This window comes from Acanthochromis polyacanthus, chromosome 6 (assembly GCF_021347895.1).
Source record: "Acanthochromis polyacanthus isolate Apoly-LR-REF ecotype Palm Island chromosome 6, KAUST_Apoly_ChrSc, whole genome shotgun sequence".
NCBI lineage: Eukaryota > Metazoa > Chordata > Actinopteri > Pomacentridae > Acanthochromis > Acanthochromis polyacanthus.
The window spans coordinates 30,833,998-30,852,864 of NC_067118.1; the positions used below are offsets into that span (position 1 = coordinate 30,833,998).

An 18,867-nucleotide genomic window follows, 5' to 3' on the forward strand; every position below is an offset into this window, starting at 1 on the left:
GGGAAACACAATATCCTGTTTTGTGCTGATACCCTCTAGTGGTTCATCATGAAAGCTGCTGCACCAGTTATGAGTCATCTGCTAGAGGAGGAGGTGTCTGATGTCACAGCCTCGCAGCTGCAGATATTGGAGGCCCAGTGTGCCTCCATGCGGCGAAACCTTGAATGTCACAAAGTGCATTTCATGAATGAAAATCCAGATGACCACAAATCTGCCCTTAAGCTGATTATACGCCAAGAAGACTACATGATACGTCACTGCCCTCTTCACTAAACCACTATGTTTTCCACTAAAAATACCGAAGAAGATGCTGTAACAGCAAGGAAAACTGCTTACAATAAGACTACTTAATGCATTTTAATGTTTATTTTTTTGTAAAATGTAATGGTAATTGTCCTACACCACCCGAGACATAAACCACAAGCTACAGAAAGAAGCAATGTCACATCACATGTAATAACAGATATGATACATTATCTTCCCTAAGAGCCTACATGTTATGAAACAGCTCAAATATACAGTGCAGCACATATATGCAGCAATATCCTGGCTGGCATGACAAATGTATGTTGATAAAACAGTATGATCCCACAGAGACATGGTTGAACCATGTTAGGGATTTGACATCAAGGGAGTTTCCTGAATGACTCCCTATTTAATCCTATTGGTTGTCTCAGTGACTGCTGGAAATGTGCAACAAATTCATCTAATATTATCAATAATGCACTATTAAAGTTTCTATATGTGGAAATAAAAATGTATGAAAGCCTAGGTGAGGTCTTAGTCTAACTGACTGGACAAGGAAGAAGCCAAATTGTGAGACTTTACAAAGATGGAAGATGGCAGAAGGCTGACATCAAGTTGCAGCAGCAGTAAAGGAAGAGTTGTACTACTGGTAGAAGCCACAGTGGCTGTCCTCAAAAACCTGACATCATGCACAGTTCTCTGTTTAGGCAGTCTTGCATTGTAAATAGACAGTGCATGTGCTTCTGGTTTGGCACAAGGATTATCTGTGGTCACGATTTCATTGACTGTTCAGACAGTATGAATGGCACTGCATGAAGTCGTGCTTTACAGATTGTGTCCAAGAAGAAAGTCACTGCTTCCCGAAATGGCACAAAACTGTAGGATTAAGCTCTGCCAAAGCACATGGGAAGAAGCCTGATGGATACTGGCAGCACATTATTTGGTGATATGAAACCAAAATAAATGTATTAGGACCACATGAGGTGGCATGGACGCAGCCAGAAACACCACAGTAAGTGTGTAGTGCTGACTGGGAAACATGGAGGTGCAGATATGGGGCTGCAGGAGTGCAAAAGGTGCAGCAAGATGACATTTATAGATAGAATAGTATAATCACATACAGAAAGTAGTATCAAGAAGCTCAGCAGAAGAGGAATTTTTCAACATGACAATGATCCCAAACACAGTGGAACAATCACACAGAAGTTTTTTAAAGGAAAAAAAAAAACTACAACCTGGTCAAGAACAGAGGCTTGAATCCAGTAGAAAACTTTTAGACTCAAGCAGAAGGCTGAAATACAAAATCCTTCCACTGAAGAACAGCTGAAAAGAAACATCTGGGAAGAAGGGCAGAACATCTCTCTGCATATTTGTACACTGCTGTCATATATTCACCAGAATAATCAAATCTGTCATCAAATGGATATACAAGATATTCCAAACTAAAAAAAAAAAAATAGAATCTTACAAATGAAGAGTCTGCTGATTTTGCTGCAGTTCATAAATATAGAACTTTTAGTTACATATTCATTTCTTAAAATTAACTGATTTTATTCTTGTTGAGCAAAAATAATGTGATTAAAGAGGATTATTTGTCATCATGTAACACTTTAATGACTGGGAGTGTACCCCATTTTGTTGTTTACTATGTACAGTATGTGTGTATGTATGGGTGTTTTAGCTAACTGCATGCAATACATGGCTGTGTCACATGTAGCTATGTAACATCTAAGAGGGAACTTATATTTAATGTTTGAGTTTCTTGGTAATGGTTCAGTCCTTCACTAAAAATCTTATTTTACACATAAGTGAAAGAATAAACACAGAGTCTATGTATTAAAAATGAACACACAAGAGTGAATGAATGCTTTAAGCACATAAAGATCATTTAATATGCAGTGACATATTGGAAATAAATTAAATAAATAGCATAAATATTACCAAGATTTAGTTTTTTTTTAAATATATATAACATTAGGCCACTGCTGATATTGTGTGACTGAGACCTTTGAAGTAGGACTTTTCTCTCTCACTCATCAGCTCAAAGTAAAGCGGCTGCTGGCAGAAGTTACACTCTCCTGAAGAGTGCGGCCTCAACTCCAAACCCACCTCCTTCCACGTCTTCACCAGTCGATCTGTGGAGATCAAGACAAGCACAGACAGGTGAGGACACAACAGCTTTGCCAGGATTGATAGATGTTAGATATTAAACAAAAACTGCCCAAATAGCTTGATTTGTAGTGACGTTTTACATTCCTTGGCTCACTATGCAACGTACTTTGACCAGCCGGAGACTGTAACTGATGCATTATTACTCCAAATAAAAATGCCCAATTGCCCTGATAGTAAATATAGTAAAAGGAACTCAGACAGGACGTTTTATTCCAAGTGGACATACCAACAAAGTAGTACATCATCTGGGGCGTGTGGTGTGGTGTGGGGGCGACGCGCAGCAGCTCCTCTCCTTTAGCCACAGTGGGGTAGTTGATCGCCTGGACGTAGATGTTGTAGCGAGACATCAAGATGTCGCAGATCTCAGTGTTCTTCTCTGCATCTGAAACCTGACAAACATGCACACCATACATGTCATAATCAAAAATCTAATTATCTGAGATTGAATTTAGATTAAAAAAACGAATTTGCTCTATAATATACACATCTATACTAGTAGAAAAACATATATTTTCATGGTAGTAGGACAATCTGATGGTGACACAAGCTGTCTTGGAAAGATTACCTGTCCAATCCTCGCATCAGTACTATCTAAATGAATGAATTGTTAATTTCCTTACTCGGACAGGAATGATGTGACTCGGGCAGTGGACCACTGGAAGGCCAGAGTCCATCAGCATCTGTCGGAGCAGCTTGACACTCCTCTGATGTTTCCTCCTGAGCACCTGGCCTTCCTCACTTTTCAAGATCTTGATGGACTCCGTTGCCCCCGCCAGCAGCATGGGGGGCAGGGAAGTGGTGAAGATGAAGCCTGCAGCGTAGGAGCGCACGGTGTCCACCAGAGCACTGGTGCTGGCGATGTAGCCGCCCACACAGCCGAATGCCTTTCCTGGAAATGAAACACGTAATAAGTCATATGTAACCATCGAGGGTGTTATGAAATGTTTTCCGTCATTAGCGAGGCTTCCACTTACCGAGGGTTCCGGAGATGATGTCCATTTTATGCATGACTTTATCTCTGTCTCCAATGCCGCCTCCTCTGGGTCCGTACAGACCCACAGCATGCACTTCATCCACAAAGGTAATAGCACCGAACTTGTGGGCAACGTCACACATCTCTTCAAGTGGGCACACTGCACCTGTAGGAAGCACAGCATTCTCCAGACCATTTAACATCATAAAAATGACTTTTTATTAGCATCATTAGAATCCATCGTTGATTTAACAAACATTCCATGTGTGATATTATGTATGCACAGAAATGCCATTTTGATAAATTGATAGAGACGCAACAAGTATAAATTCAAAAAATCCTCTATGTCCTTGCTTACTAAAGAGTTATTAAAACACACTGATGCCGAATAAATGACACATTTTCTATTAGATAACACTTACACCTCAGTGGGAGGGCTGTGAACTTACCATCCATTGAATGCACCGTTTCAAAGGCAACAATCTTTGGAGTGGAAGGGTTGGACTTCTCGAGCAGCTCTTGTAGGTGGCTGACATCATTGTGACGGAAGATGAACTTCTCGACCCCACTGTTTCTTATACCCTGAATCATTGACGCATGGTTGCCTGCGTCAGAGTAGATCTCACACCCTAGCAGAATGAACAAAAAGAGACTAAATATTGCTGGACATTTCAGTTGAAATCAGAACATATGTGAGAAAATAGTCAGATTTTGTATTAAAGTAAAGGTGTGCAAATTTAGGTGACATGTTTTAATATGGATAAGTACCTGGCAGCATTTTTGCCAGAGTAAACAACGTGGAGTCATTGGCGACGAAGCAGGACGTGAACAGCAGTGCTGCATCCTTGCCGTGCAGGTCAGCTACTTCAGATTCAAGGTCCACATGAAATTTGCTTGTTCCCGAAATGTTTCGTGTACCTCCTGCACCAGCACCATGCTTTCGTACTGTCTCACTTAAAGAGAAAAAAAGAAGCTTTATTATCATGCTTTGCATTTTAGCTGAATTTTCATCTATCGACACTAACCAGGGTTATAAGTCTACTCACATGATAGCCTGGTTGACTTTGGGATGACGACTCATGCCGAGGTAGTCATTGCTGCACCAGACAGACACGTTTGTCTTCGCATGCAAAGACTCTGAGTAGTTGTCTGCCATGGGGAACGAGGTGGCAGAGCGGTTCACTGTTTTAAAAACCCTGTATGTGTGATCTGTCTTCTTGCTTTCGATCTTCTTTTCAAAAAATCGGTCGTACTGGAAGGTGGAAACTAGGACATGAAAGAAACAACAGGAGAATGATAAGGCTTCAAATTATTTTAGAGGAAAATGTTCACTAAGAGGAATAAGGCTTACCTTTAGGTAGATTGTCCTTTAGCAGATGGGTTGGTTTGGCAGATACATCCTTGTCCACCTTGATATGATCTACACCTGATAAATCCAAACCTGTTTTACCTGTTAAAGAAAAGACTTTAAGTTTTACTGTGTGTATACTCAAGATAATAGACAATTTTCGTAAATGACCTCATTTAAAGATAACCAGTTCTGGGTGTATCTGTGTGACTGCTCACCACTGCGGTAAGTCTGCATCTCCTGGACATCCTCCTGCAGCTCCATCCTGGCTTCTCTTACAACACTGTTCTGTTTCTGCACCATCTCTGCAGCCAGGAAAGGGCATTTGGAGACGACAGCCTGGCCAGCTGGAGGTGCAGGCTGACCTGAAGGCAACTTGATTTTGCGGTTTGGGTCTATAGAATGCAGGAGGTAAAGTTTTAACTCCAATCAGTTCACAAAATACAACATTGCTCAGTTGTTTGCAGTTACATTTCCATTAACCGTATGGCTATAACACTGAATTATTCATAATAGGATGCATTAAAACTTGAGACAACTCACCATCATTCATCAGAGCGCCTTTGGACAAAAAAGCTGAAGACGACAAGGATCTATCCAGAGGTCTGGAGGCCAGGCCCAACATCACCGGACACTTCTGGGCATAGTTCACCAGTGATGTCTTCCCACCCAGGTGGAGGAAAACACTGGGAACAACAGTCAAGAAAGGGCAACGGCGAATCACTGCATCCATATGAGATAGTGACAATCTAAATGGGAAGCAGAAAAAGAGAAACATTAACAGCTTTCTGGTAAATTTTCAAGGCAGGAAGGAGAGCAGACATCTATTACAAATATTAAATAAAGGCACTGAAATAAAACCTGCTGTCAGCCACATTTGATAAATATTATTCAAGAATAATGCATCAGTTAAAAGTTTAATATAACTTTTAAATTTTGTATGGCTGTTACCTTGGCCAGGTCTCCCTTGTGAAAGAGATTGCTAACCTCAATGGGACTTCCTGGTTAAATAAAGGTATAGAAATAAATGAATGAATAAAGAAAGAAAGAAAAATAGCATGGGAAGTGTGATAAAGAAACTCAACAAAAATAACCCTGGTAGAGCTACCACTGCAAGAGTGTAGAAAGAATTAACATTTAAGTACATTTATACCAAAACTAATCCTATGAAAAAAAGCCTTTATCTACCTTTCTCCAAGTTGCTGATTTTTTTTTTTTTTTACCTGAACGCATCCCAGTCCACCTTGATGGAACAGATGAAAAATGCCTTGCGAAACATGACTAACTCCACACTAATATACGAGCACTGAGAGCAGAGAGGATGTTATGTTAAATCCCCCAGAGACTACTTTCATTCACTCTGTAGTCAGCTGTCCTTGACAAATAAAAGGGAAGGGCCTCTCAAGGACCTGTCTCGCTACTACAAGTTTGGTCTTATTCAAGACCGAGGAGAGGAAGAGCCATCTGGCTCCTGTTCAGATCAAATGGATACATGACAGCAACAGCCTGAGCTTCCCATATGTTGCAAAACAGGGTCTGGGTCTCTATTTGAGACGGGAAGATCCTCACATCCTCAAACAGGATGCTATTTAATACTGTCTTTCTATTGAATTATCAGTATTATCAATTATTTATTTTTACAAGATAAACTGCTTTTAGGTAACTGACCTTGACCCTGAAGTATTTAGTGAGATGACCACAGAATAGACAATAGATCTAAGGCATAGCTCATAAAATAACTGTACGCAACTTTAGTTTCCCAAATGTGGCATTTCACCCACCAACAGCTTTTAATATATTTGAAATCCTCATCAGTTAAACTGGATTTTAGCTGAAAACTGTTACTGACAGAAAACACTTTTTGTAAAATTAGTATTCACTGTGCACTTTCATTAAGAAATTTACAATACAGAATAAAGAAATGGCCTTGATCAGCATCACTTCATCAGAACATTGGTTGCATTCAAAGAATCACCGGGGGTTAACATAAAAATGAAGCACAACTTAAACACGTCTGTTCAACACTGACCTCTTATGTTAACTCACCTGATTTGTCCTGTTAAATTCAAACGGTACTCTTCAAGTTAAGAAAACTCCAGCAGGCGAAATGACAGGTTACGTAGCAGTAGTAGCGGTGTTGCGAAAGCACAGTCACGCCCTGAGAGACGTCACTGCCGCTGAAGTTCACTGCGTCCGTGCGTCATCGCGGCCGCCATATTGGTAAGGGGAACCCTCCAAACGTATTTAACAGGAGGTCCGTTGATGACTGCTAGACTTTTTACCTGAATTGTTTACAGTAAGTGTCCAAGACGCACATAGGATTTCTTCTTTGAATATTTTGGTAGATGGCAACAGTAGATTCATATTTCTATACGATACTTAAACCGTTTTTTTGGTCCTACCTTGTTCATTTCTATTTAATAATTTGTAAAATTACCTCTATTATATAATTTTTCTCAGAATTTTGAATACACAAACTTACTATGAAAAATTTAGCAAACACTTTAAAGATTAAATGAAGTATTAGCAAGATTACTGTTAAATGTCTAGTGAAATGGTTCATATACAGCAAAATACAACAGCAGCAGGTTTGTGCAAGTTTTACATTCTGATTAACAAATCTTACATGTACACCCACAAATAAAAGCACCAGAGAAATGATTATATTTTACTTTTAAGGCAAGGAAAGTTTCATTTTCTTGCCAAAACCCCGCTGCAATATAGCGGCGACAGAGGAGTATTTCACAAGCAACAGTGTGTATATATAATGTACTACGTGTTGTACTCTAAATACTGTTAATTTCACGTAGTAATGCCAGCAGATGGAGCTATTGCCCTTTCACTCCATTTACGTCTATTAAAGAAACACAAATTGCCTCTGAACAGGCTTCTGCCAATGTAAGATCATTAATGATTAATAGAATAATAAAATCTAATTTCTTTTTTGTTTTAAAAATGGCTTCTGAACTCAGAGTTGAAAATTCCCTGAGAAAACAACTAAATATATTTTCTAAATTATCGGCCCTGCTTGGGTAGGCTACAAATTTACCTTTTTCACTTTACTAGATTTCATGTTTAAATATACTTTTTATTGTACTACATTTGTGCCACTTCTGTAATTTTCATGAATTGATTTTCAATCAATTCATACACGTATGATGCCTTTCTATGGATTTTTCAAAGTAATATAAAGCTGGTAAAACCGCCTTGACAAATCACATCATCAAAGTAGTGTTTAAACACATTAACAGTATTTATAGTCAGTGGTACACATATAATAATACCAGTAAAGACTGAAGAAGATAGAACTGAAGAAGCCTCTTGGATGAGAGGTGAAACGTCTTCAAGGAACTTTCATAAAGTCCAGTGGATTGATTTAAACAATGACCTGGATGAATAAGAACCTACACAGACACCAGCAAAGACCATTCAGCATGGATAGGTTATTTCTGCTTTCGATACATTAAGCGTGTATTTGCCTTTATCAAACGTGAAGGATTTTTAAATAAGCATTTTTATAATCGTTAATTAACTCAGTTACTTTTTGGGAATTCTTTATGCCCAGTTGTCCCCTTTATTGACACAACGGAACTCCACCAAAGAATACAGCCGAGTTACGTGAGGATTAGCTTGGTTGGTTTGTCTGTCTGTTCACTGCATTACTCAAAAATGGAATAACGGATTTGGATGACATTTTCAGGGAGGTCAGAAATGACACAAGGACCACCTGATTAGATTTTGGAGGTGATGCAGCTTGTAGTCTGGATCCAAAGATTGGTTAAAGATTTACATGATAGCGGCACGGCGTCACTGTAACTAGCGGACCACAGATTTTTTTAAATCGTCTGATTTCATCTGTTGGAAATCAGACGACGACTGAGCCACCTCAGCACTGCACCGAGTGCTTTTCTTGTTTCCTTTGTCATACAGGTGAAAGATTCTAAAATGTCCAAAAAATATATATTTATTATACATGTAAAATATTTCAAACAGTTAAAACACTGTTTATGATTAAACTATGTTTGTACATTTACAGGGGGTCATCGGATTATGACATCATTGACCTACGGCGCTTCATCGTTATGTCAGAACTGGTTTTGTGGAGCTAGCTGGTGAGCGGAGCGGACGAATACATCATCATGCGGTGCTATAAGAGGAAGACAGCTTTGTTTTCATTCGCCGTTTGTACGCCACATTGGACTGTGCTATACACACGGGACGCATAGGAGAGTGCGAGTTCTGACTCGACACAAGTCGAGGACTCCCTGTATACTTGACATTGTTAACGTGTTGAATAAAGTAGGGAATATAAATCTGCAAATACATAAATTCAATACAGACACACATTTATTAAAATTGAGCCTCTCTGTATCTAATCTTGCTTCACAATAATATGTTTCCTGAAAACCGCATGTATAACATGTAATGTGTATTGTATATTTTTCCTAAAATGTTAGTGATGATGATTGACGAAACTTTTAAAAAGAGCTAAAAGTTTTCTTCCCCAGTGTAGTTCATGGCAATACACATTTCCTGCAGCTGCTGGTAAACAGACTACAAAAACACCAGCTTGACCCCTAATTTGCACTTACGAAAAAAACACCTTTACAGACAGTATGACTCCAAGTCAATTAATTTTCATGAGCACACTGGTGATTTTTACATCAGAAAGTATAAATGTAAGCAGTTGCAAATCCCAAAAGGCAAACTTGGAAAAATTTAATTGTAGAACAATGAAATGAAAGTAACTGACATACTGCAGAGCCAAACATCTTGAGAATATGAGCACTGCCAAGAAGGATATGAGACCAAACACATGCGCTCACTTGTTAGTGGGATCACAGAGTTTTAATATATTTCTCAAACAGTTACATGCAGTATGGACACAATGGTCAAATAAATTATTTTAACAAATAAATATGAAAATCCTACAAACTTATATTAATACTTCAATCTAATAAAGTCAGGTGTAACAGCTGCATCTTAGATCTTTCTTAAGTTTTGAAACTAACTTCGGCAGTTCAGTTGTGATTCCACTAAGGGGCAGCATCGTGCTCATACCCAGCCTCCATAGCGCAGCTTGTTGGGCAGGTAGATGCTGGTGAGGAAGTCAGGAGCTATGGCTGCCAGCGACTGTATTTCAGCCTTCACCTTACTCTGCTGCATCAGTTCCATCTACAAGAGCAAACACAATTTTGAGGAGTATGCAAGAGGAAGCAAGCATACAAGCGTACAAACAAGCATAAATCATTAGGTGTTTAACAGCCACTCTGCAGCAGAAAGGCTCTCTGTATCCTCAGTACCACTGAGCTTGGAGTCCTCTCACACACATTCCTCTACCATGTGTCACATGAGCAAAACGCTACAACTGTAAACCTCTGAAGAAGAACACCTTTTTCTTCCCTTTTTGAAAAATGAATAGCGCTCCTGAGGCCAATATTTTCCCAAGTAGGCTCATAAGAGCTCAGTGTGGCAAGTTGTGGGTGTGAAAGTGACAAAATTCAGTGTTTTCTTTTAATTGATAACTTATATTTACTTTTATTTAAACTACTTTCAAAATAACAAGCTAAAACACACATTCATCTCAAGCTTCGTTTTTTTAGTAGAACAAATTCATAATATGGCAATCGCCCCCTTCATTTGAAGGTGCTTTGCAAAAACCAGTCAACAAGTTCATCCGTACTCTTAAAAAACAAACATAAACGTTTTGTCAGTCAGTCCCCTCACAATATGCTTCCCAGCACTCTTTGAGCCAAGCATCACGGTGATACACACGCGTGTCGAGGCAGACACACTGAAGAAGGCAGCGTTCAGATGATTTTGGCCCGTGTTATTTCAATAATTGTTTTACTAACGAAAAGGTTGTGTGTAGAGCTGCTGAGAAATCAGTTGTGGTCCAAGTGGTGGAGTTGTGTTTGTTCAGAGCTGGATTACTCTTCCAGGAATTACCGTCCTCTCTCTCCCTTGGCAACTTACAACCTACTGATCCCTGTCAGAGTGAGTTACAAACCAACTGAGTGATCAACTCACCGAGGATTGACTTTGTTGTCAATATTTGTAAATTCACCCTATGTGTCACTGCACCGCAATTCCAGACGCTTGGATGTGTTTTGTCTTGTTCCTTCTCATTTTGTTGGATGGTATGAGTTGTGGTAATTTTCTGTTTAAATAACTGCACCAAACTGCTGGTTTAACTGAGAGTGTGTTGGACTCCTTTAACTTATTTCTCCCACAAAACGGATTCCTCATTTCACCCGATTGCTCCTTTCGCCAAGTCAGTGTCAGTGACCGAATCACTGAGGTTGAGAGTTTGGGCTGTTATTGTTTAAATGCCGTTATTGTTTTGGTTTTACGATTGTTTTTTGGAAGGTTTTGTACTGAAAATTTTAAGTCATGACTGGCACACCTAGCAAAAAGAATACCAAACAGCTGAAAGAGAAAAATAAAAAGTACTGGATCTCATGCCAGGACAGAATTGATATCTAAATAGCAGAACACTCGATGCTTCAATTCATCACATTGGATCAAATCCACATATTCTAATGCCACTTCCATTCTCCCCATTACTCTCTTCATTTTAGCTCCCTCTTTCCTTTCACTCACCTCTTTTTGCCAGTCTGGTTGGCTGGTTAAGTATGGTCTTTGGAGCAGGCTGTTGAGTTTGCCTTCATCTCTCTTGGAGAGCGGAATCAGGGCTTCCTCGGGAACTCGTAACCTAAAAAACACAATTTCAACATTACTAAATATGACCAAATCGATTTCTTCTGACACGTCTGTTGCTGGATGTCGTTCATGCACAGGAATTATGTGTATATTTTGGGGGTTAACATAAAGAGAAAACTGTATAGACTACAATTAAATGCATGTAAAAAAAAAAAAATCCTTTTTAGCCTAAATTTGTTTAAGGGGATGTATACTTAAAACTCGATATGTTCTCAGATGCAGTTCCTGAAAGGAAAAAAAAAAGTGAAGGCAACAGCAACAGAAACCAAAACAAACAATCTAAATGTCCCCAGAATATAATCCCAATTAGAGGCAGGAGGAGGAAGTAGGAAGTAGCGAATGCGGAGTCCAAACCTCTGGAGGTCAGAGGGGAGGAGGCCTAGCCACATAACGCTGGGGACGGTCAGACTGTGGGCCTCAAACGACATTGCCTGTGGAAAAACCCACACGCACACACACGCCCAGTCACACAGACGCACAGCATGCTTATACACAGAGTTTCAAACAAACACACAAATAATCAGCGCTGCACCTTCGTAATGTGGTTATGCCCGACACATGTTCACAGTGACACAAGGATGATTGCACAAACACCGCAGAAATCAAGAAATATGTTGCCATGTGATCACTCAACATTCATGTCAGTTTAAATATTCTGAGATGCGTGATCCCCCCCCCCCCCCCCCCCCCTTTTTTTTTTCTTACTCAAAGAGGGGCATAATTACATATTGCTAACAGGGAGACACTAAACAGGCCACACTGGATAATGTGGAGTACAGGAATAACTGGCATGGCAGGACTCACCACTGATCCGTACTTGTAGATGCACATGATCTCAATGCCTAGGAAAATCAGAGGGAGAGACAGAGACGCGCTGCAATCACTGACATACCAGAGCAATTATCCTCAGAGATGTGTAACGGAGCTCAGAACAAAGTAAAGCATTACATATGTGTCTCGCCATGCGCTGGGAAAAGGGTTAGAGGTATGGAGACCGACGGAAACAGAGCCATCCCGCCTGGACAAGATCACGCCAATGGGAATAATAGCCAGACTAGGCACCATGACGTACTGGACAGGTGCTAATGTTTTCTGGCTTAGCGGGGAATGCGACCCAGCTGTGTGTGTGTGTGTGTGTGGAGATGAAAAGAGTCAAGTGTTGTTAAATGTGTTGAAATATGCAAACTATGTGTGAGAACTAAACCGGTTTGCACTCAGAGATGATTTGTCGTACCGTGAGGGTCAGCATCCACCAGGGCGAAGATGGGGACGCGCAGCACATCCCAAAGTTTCCTCACCATTAACCTGCTGTTCACATCTGGCACGCCTTTGCCCTGATTCACGCAAACACACCTACTAAGTAAACAGAATACTGCTCTTTCTGGCATGAGAGAACATTCAGACAATCATAATTTAGGTCACATTTAAAGGTAGTGGAAGAAAAAGAACAAGAAACCCACTGTGATTATGATGCAAGGAGAGAGCTTTGTGCAGAAGTCGTCATCTAGCAGCCTCTGGAACGTTGCATCCTTCTCGACTATCATGATAAATTTTGCAGATGATACAATATCTGAACACGGTCAAAGAAAACAGCTGCAAAAACCATACAACCTTTCCACATGACACACAGAAAGACATACAGTGTATGCAGTGCATGATATTTAAGTGGAAAAGAGGGGCAAAAAGGAAGGATTTGCGAATTTGCACAGACCTCACAAAGGATACTTCTAATTCCAACAATATTTGATGAAACTGCAACAGCCTGAAAACAAAACAAGGTCAGAAAAATGTGATGAGCAAGTGAAAGCGTAGTCGTACTGGAGTGTGATGGAGTGTTTGACACTGCATGCAGCCTTATACACCAATTTTAGCATCACATGTCCAAGTAAGACATACATAAGTTACGAGACACACATTTCTGTCATCTGCAGAACACAATGTAGGAAACTGGTGCCAGTAATCTGCTGTAAAAGGTGGCAATGTACAAAAAGAAGCAACAGAATTGCCTTTAAAAAATAGGTTTTGTTGGGCTTTATGAACACCATCCAAACTTTTTGTCTCCTCAGGATACCATGAAGTTATGAGTTGGATTCAGTAAGAGGGGTTAATACGAGTCTTACCATCTGTAGTCACACTTGTGATTTGGAATTTGGTGTCAGATTTCACCCGTTAATGGACAGGATTGTATTATCCCCACAATAGTCGTGTCTACTTTCACTTTGTGATACAAGAAACAATGGGCAGGTCCACCTTGTTTCATTGCTGAAAAGGATTATTCCATGCAGTGCCCTTGTTTACATTCTTTGATTCCCCGTGATAGAAAACTTGATCCTGGGGAACAGAAGGTTTAAAGCAGAGCTGGCTTTGCTAATCGTACGTTAATGAAAGGCAGCAGTTTATTGAGCTTTTCTTCCACCTGCTTAATGTTGTTTTCAATCTGTTGTTTTCCACAGGCAATGGAAACTTGTACAGCAGGAGGAAACGCGAACATGCTGACCACAATTCTTCACATCTCTGCAACTGTAAATTCTGTTCATCTATTTCAGGCCTGTCTGGCCAATGAAAGGGACATTTTTTCTTTCCTAGTTTTATGGAAATTTTTTCCTCTTTCATATCAAGGGTTTACGGGCAGACGATAGCACATACCATACATATTATATTATACAGCCCAGCGGTGCAAATTCATCAGCTGCGTCATTTAGCTATATAAATGAAAAGGACCTGATTTGCTTATGGCTCCATTTTTCAGGAGGTACACTGTAACTTAATGAATGAAACTCAGAAATCCAGCTATAGTTGATGTAAAGTTTCTCAGTATAGTAACATGAACACTTCTTTAGTACATATGGGAACTGGTCTCGGTCATTGGTTGAACTTACAGCAGAGCTCGAACGGCAGTTGATCCTTGTGCCGTCCTCCTCCAAGTAACACAGATCGCCTGAGATTAACCCCTTGGATGTGGCTAACTAGTGACACAAAAGTTACACACCCATACAATTTAACCCATGCTCACATTAACACACACATGCATGCACGCAGTTTCCAAGACTTCCCCTCTGAATTCAACTGTAATTCTGCTTCTGTTTGATCAGAAGAACCGTATTTTTTCTACACAGGTGTTTCCTGAGACATGAAGCAGAGCAAAAACAAAATACCCACATTCAACTAACAGATTTCAGCTGTGAGATCAGAACTAAAGCACTCCAAAAGAAAGTATTTTGCTACAACCTTTAAGTATGTGAGGATTTTGTTTTCCGCAAGACAATCACACAATCATGTAATCAAACACCCACATGTCACATTAAAAGAGACGTACCACATGTAAAGATCTGCGAGGAATCTTCAGCAAACAGGAGATGTCATCTACTATAATGTCAACAGTTCTCTGTGAACCAAACAGCTGTGTGTTGTTGTAATAGATGTCTCTGCGGAAACACAATTTCACCACTATCTGAGCAAAATCAATTTGCTTTACTGAAATGCACTGGCATGCAAAGACAACAGATGTTAATTGGCTTCACTAAAAGGAGCAATGATAACATAAAACCTTTTTGTAGCATATGCGTTGCTCTGCACAAGCCTGTAGATGACTGAGAGAATCTTGACAATCTGAGCTTTGAACAGAGAAACAAAGACATTTTTTTATCATTATTAAACATCAAACACTAAATTCACTGTCAGGAGTACTACATTACATTTTCTAAAAGCAGGAAAAGATGTTCTTTTGTATACATGCCGTAAACCAACCCTTAACAAGCTCTTTCAATATGTTCTGTCTCTGCCAATTTGTCATCTAAAACTAAATCTAACTTTCACTGCCATTGTGCTGCTTATGCATATGTTCACAATGAACAGAAATGAATGCCACATGAAAAACTAAACACATGTGAAGACTTTTTGACTAAAAAGAATGTTATTTGTCAAGAGCTGAAAATCTGCAAATGTGACAAGATGAGAAAATATCAAAAAGAGACGTGTAGCTTCTCACCAAATTTAGTGGCAGATGAAGGACAGTCGCTCCTAATGGAGGTGACAGAACATCCTGAACTCATTTGGAGCCCGACGGCAGTGTTAAAGCTTAAGAGGGAAGGAACAAAAGAAAAAACTTATAGAAATAGATGTGGAAAACAGTGCAAGAAAAGGAGCAACTGAACAAATCTACAAATTGTCTGTGTACCACATTTACATTCAGACCTCTGAAACTCAGATCCCACCTGCAAGTTATCTAAAATTCCCTAGACCCTGAGGGCTACCTGTGAGAAGGCTCCTCCACGCATCACCTTCCCGATTCATCTTTGGCGCTTAATCTATTGGATTCTCACATTTAAAAGGTCTGATCCAAATCATACTGTGCTTGAAAGCGCTGCAAAGTTTGATGAGAACAAGAACAGGCAGTCCTTTTAGCTCTGAGCATCAGGTCTCCACGTCCTAGTCACATTAAAGCCCTTTACAAATTTGTGTTTGTGCGTGTAGGCACAGTGCTTTCAATTCCTTATCACTCTTTCATCTTTGAAGCAGCAGGAAGTTATTTCAGCTTCAGTCGTCTCTGAATCAAAGTTGAAAGCTTAGACCTTTTTCTTCCACCTGGTTGCTCTTGCAGCCTGCCTAAAATGTGTGTTGCATGAATTCAGGCAGAGCTGAAGTGTGTATTTCCTCCTTAAGGAAATTAAACAGCAATCTAATCATCTTGTGTGGCCTGACCTCCCACAAAAAACAAAACAAAAAAAACGGTGTAGATAAATGTTTATTTCTTTACACAACATGAATGCTTGTGTTTATCTTATAAAGGTCAAGAAGCTTACATGGATCCCACACAGAGAGTGTAAAATGACTGCAGTGTTCAGGGTGAAGAGAAAAACTTTTCAAGTTGCAGTTTGTTTGAGTAAGTTTACCTGACATTGGCCCAGCTGGACCTCTTGGGCAGTGCCAGGACAGGGGCCTCATCGTTGGACAGACTGGTCACTATTCCAAGGATTACACTTTCAATACGGGTCAAAATTTCCCTCCTGGAAGTAAAGATATGCCACCGAATCAAAGACACTAAAATTTACCATGAAACAACAGACAATAATTCATACTGTCACTAACAGTAATTGACATAGTTTTGAAAGTGGGCTGTCAAAAGCTCAAGGCTGGGATTTTTTTTCCATATAGTTAGATGTACCCTGGTACAAATTCAGTAAAATTATAGAAACTGTTTATGGATACAGCAATCAAACAAGAACGTTTGTTTCTGACTAAGTCCTGAAAAATCAAGGTGCTAAATTACATTAATACAAAAATGATATGTCAACTGCAAGAAAGCACTGTTGTTTATTCATTTCCATAATAGCCTACAGCGGTCAAATGCATCCAGAAATTTGAAACTGAAAGCTCCTCTAAAACAGTGTATTGTATATATTGTGGTGTACTGTTTGTGAAGTCTTTGGCAACTATCATGGTCTCAAGAGTGGCATATTATTTTGGTCTTTCTTGTAGACAAAACAGCCGTGGTTTACTCTGGATTCACTAAATGTGACATGAATTGTGGCTCTCCTTTTTTTTTTTTAAAGTGTTTATCCATTTACTATTTTTGACAAATGCTTGTGTTTAATAAGTAAAATGCACATGCCAAAAATCAAGCTTTCATTGCTGATCATTTCAGTAAAATACAACTTACAAATACAACAAGGTAACTTTATCTGTTGGTTAGGGTGACCATATTTTGATTACCGAAAACCAGGACAGTCGGCCCAGCAATTAGATACTCCAAGTTTACTCAGAGATGCCTTATAATTTCAATACATATAAAGTATGCCTTTTCTGTATAGATAGAAAATTGTTATATTACCAAATACTATCTATAATCAAAGACACAAATTCAGATAGGTTTCTAAGTGGTTACTCAACATGTTTTCTTATGACAAATTTCAAAAATAACAAATTAAATGATAGAAGAAATGCCTCTTCTGTATTACAAAAAAAAAGCTAAAAAAAATACCTCTACTATATCAGCAATCCACCTTTAACAAAAATAGCTCTCACAAACTTACAAAAAAACTAACAAAAAATATTTGTTAGCTAATTTTAGTTCAATTTAGTGGCCCAATGAAAAACAATGAAAACCAGGACATTTTCATCTCTTTGTGAAAAACAACCAAGACAGGGCGTGAAAACAAGACAAGTCCTGGGATAACAGTACGTTTGGTCACCCTACAGTTAGCTAGCGCAGCTAGCTAGCTTGTAGCAGTGCGGCTTTCTTGCAATATTGTCATTTAACATCACCTAGCTAGCTAGTACAGCCAGCTAACAGGTAACCACGAATCAGAGTAAAGTCTCGCTAAACTGCTCTTTGCTGATTTACTCATTTTAACTGGACAAGTTAGATATTGGTGACATTAAACTTTTGCAGTAGAACAGCAGTGACACCTGTTGAAGTTCAAGTAGTTAAAGATAAAGAAAACTCTTGACAAGCTAACCTAGCATAACACGATGTTAGAAGGTGACTGAACTTACTGACTGATGTCCTCTTCAGCTCGCCGACAGTCTGTCATCACTTCCACATTGTTCAACAGCTCGGTACGGAGTTTGTCGATTTCAGAAAATAGTTCTGCTGTACGGGATCCCATTAGGTAAGTCTACTGTTGCTATTATTATTATCATTGACCATCTATTAGTGCATTTACAGATGTTCCCGCGCAGGAATCGAGCGGAAATCTCGCGAAGATACATTGGTTTTGACTTTGCAATACTGGTTTCAGCTTTAGACATAAAAACTAGTGTGGGTGACGGTGTTTGCTCACAGAATATGTGGTTTTAGGTGCACGTTTAAACTGGATCCAGAAAGCCAGCCCTGAAATGTTTTTGTCATAAGTTATTGTGATGGATGGATATTTTTTAAAAATAAGATACCTGTGATCTCTGAAATAAGAGGTTTTCAGAGCATTAAATATGTGAATAGTGGTTCTTTCTTTGTTCACATTGCAGTTGTCTGAAGGGAAAGATGCTTTACGGGTTGAAAGGGTGAAGATATATAACTTCACGGATGACAGGCTATTCAGTGAGGTTATGAGTGGTGATTTCAGATAAGGTGAGGTACTAAAAGCTGATTGTAGCAGGAACAATCTTGTAACTTCCACCATACTTACAGGTTAAGACATATCTGCACCATGGTATGTATTAATGTAACCTATTCTATATTTCTGAATGGTATCAATGGGAAAAAATGAATGTGACACATATTTACTTACCTCAGTAACAAGTATATTTACTTATATTGCACATGTCCTACAGTATTTATATTTCCTTTACTGATTACTTCTTCTACATTTCATAGCTAGATGTATAAATATATATATATTCAGAAACTTTTACTTACTTTTAATTACTGAAAGGTTCTTGCACTACAGAAACCCTACTTTTTAGA

The 18,867-nt window shown here is 39.2% G+C and overlaps 2 protein-coding genes across 4 annotated transcripts; both read right to left on the reverse strand.

The window, feature by feature from the left end:
• Positions 1 to 351: 351 nt before the first annotated feature.
• LOC110957391 (5-aminolevulinate synthase, non-specific, mitochondrial-like) lies at positions 352 to 6,873 on the reverse strand. Of its 3 annotated transcripts, XM_022203382.2 has the most exons (12): positions 5,963 to 6,344; positions 5,691 to 5,740; positions 5,283 to 5,488; positions 4,958 to 5,134; positions 4,743 to 4,841; positions 4,438 to 4,657; positions 4,160 to 4,344; positions 3,841 to 4,020; positions 3,393 to 3,557; positions 3,039 to 3,307; positions 2,645 to 2,807; positions 352 to 2,381 (listed from the first exon to the last, which is right to left on the reverse strand). In XM_022203382.2, the coding sequence occupies exons 3-12, from the start codon at positions 5,470 to 5,472 to the stop codon at positions 2,221 to 2,223; spliced, it is 1,809 nt and encodes a 602-aa protein (XP_022059074.1). In that variant the 5' UTR covers positions 5,473 to 5,488; positions 5,691 to 5,740; positions 5,963 to 6,344; the 3' UTR covers positions 352 to 2,220. The 3 variants fall into 3 exon arrangements, with proteins under 3 accessions (XP_022059074.1, XP_022059075.1, XP_022059072.1); XM_022203383.2 differs by lacking the exons at positions 5,691 to 5,740; positions 5,963 to 6,344 and adding an exon at positions 6,786 to 6,873; XM_022203380.2 differs by lacking the exon at positions 5,691 to 5,740 and having other exon boundaries at positions 5,963 to 6,343.
• Positions 6,874 to 9,794: 2,921 nt separating this feature from the next.
• spo11 (SPO11 initiator of meiotic double stranded breaks) lies at positions 9,795 to 18,132 on the reverse strand. The gene is made up of 13 exons (XM_022203384.2): positions 17,958 to 18,132; positions 16,355 to 16,468; positions 15,451 to 15,539; positions 15,010 to 15,076; positions 14,779 to 14,887; positions 14,342 to 14,428; positions 13,188 to 13,224; positions 12,923 to 13,032; positions 12,697 to 12,796; positions 12,267 to 12,304; positions 11,817 to 11,893; positions 11,343 to 11,454; positions 9,795 to 9,914 (listed from the first exon to the last, which is right to left on the reverse strand). The coding sequence occupies exons 1-13, from the start codon at positions 18,068 to 18,070 to the stop codon at positions 9,795 to 9,797; spliced, it is 1,173 nt and encodes a 390-aa protein (XP_022059076.1). The 5' UTR covers positions 18,071 to 18,132.
• Between the last annotated feature and the right edge of the window lie 735 nt (positions 18,133 to 18,867).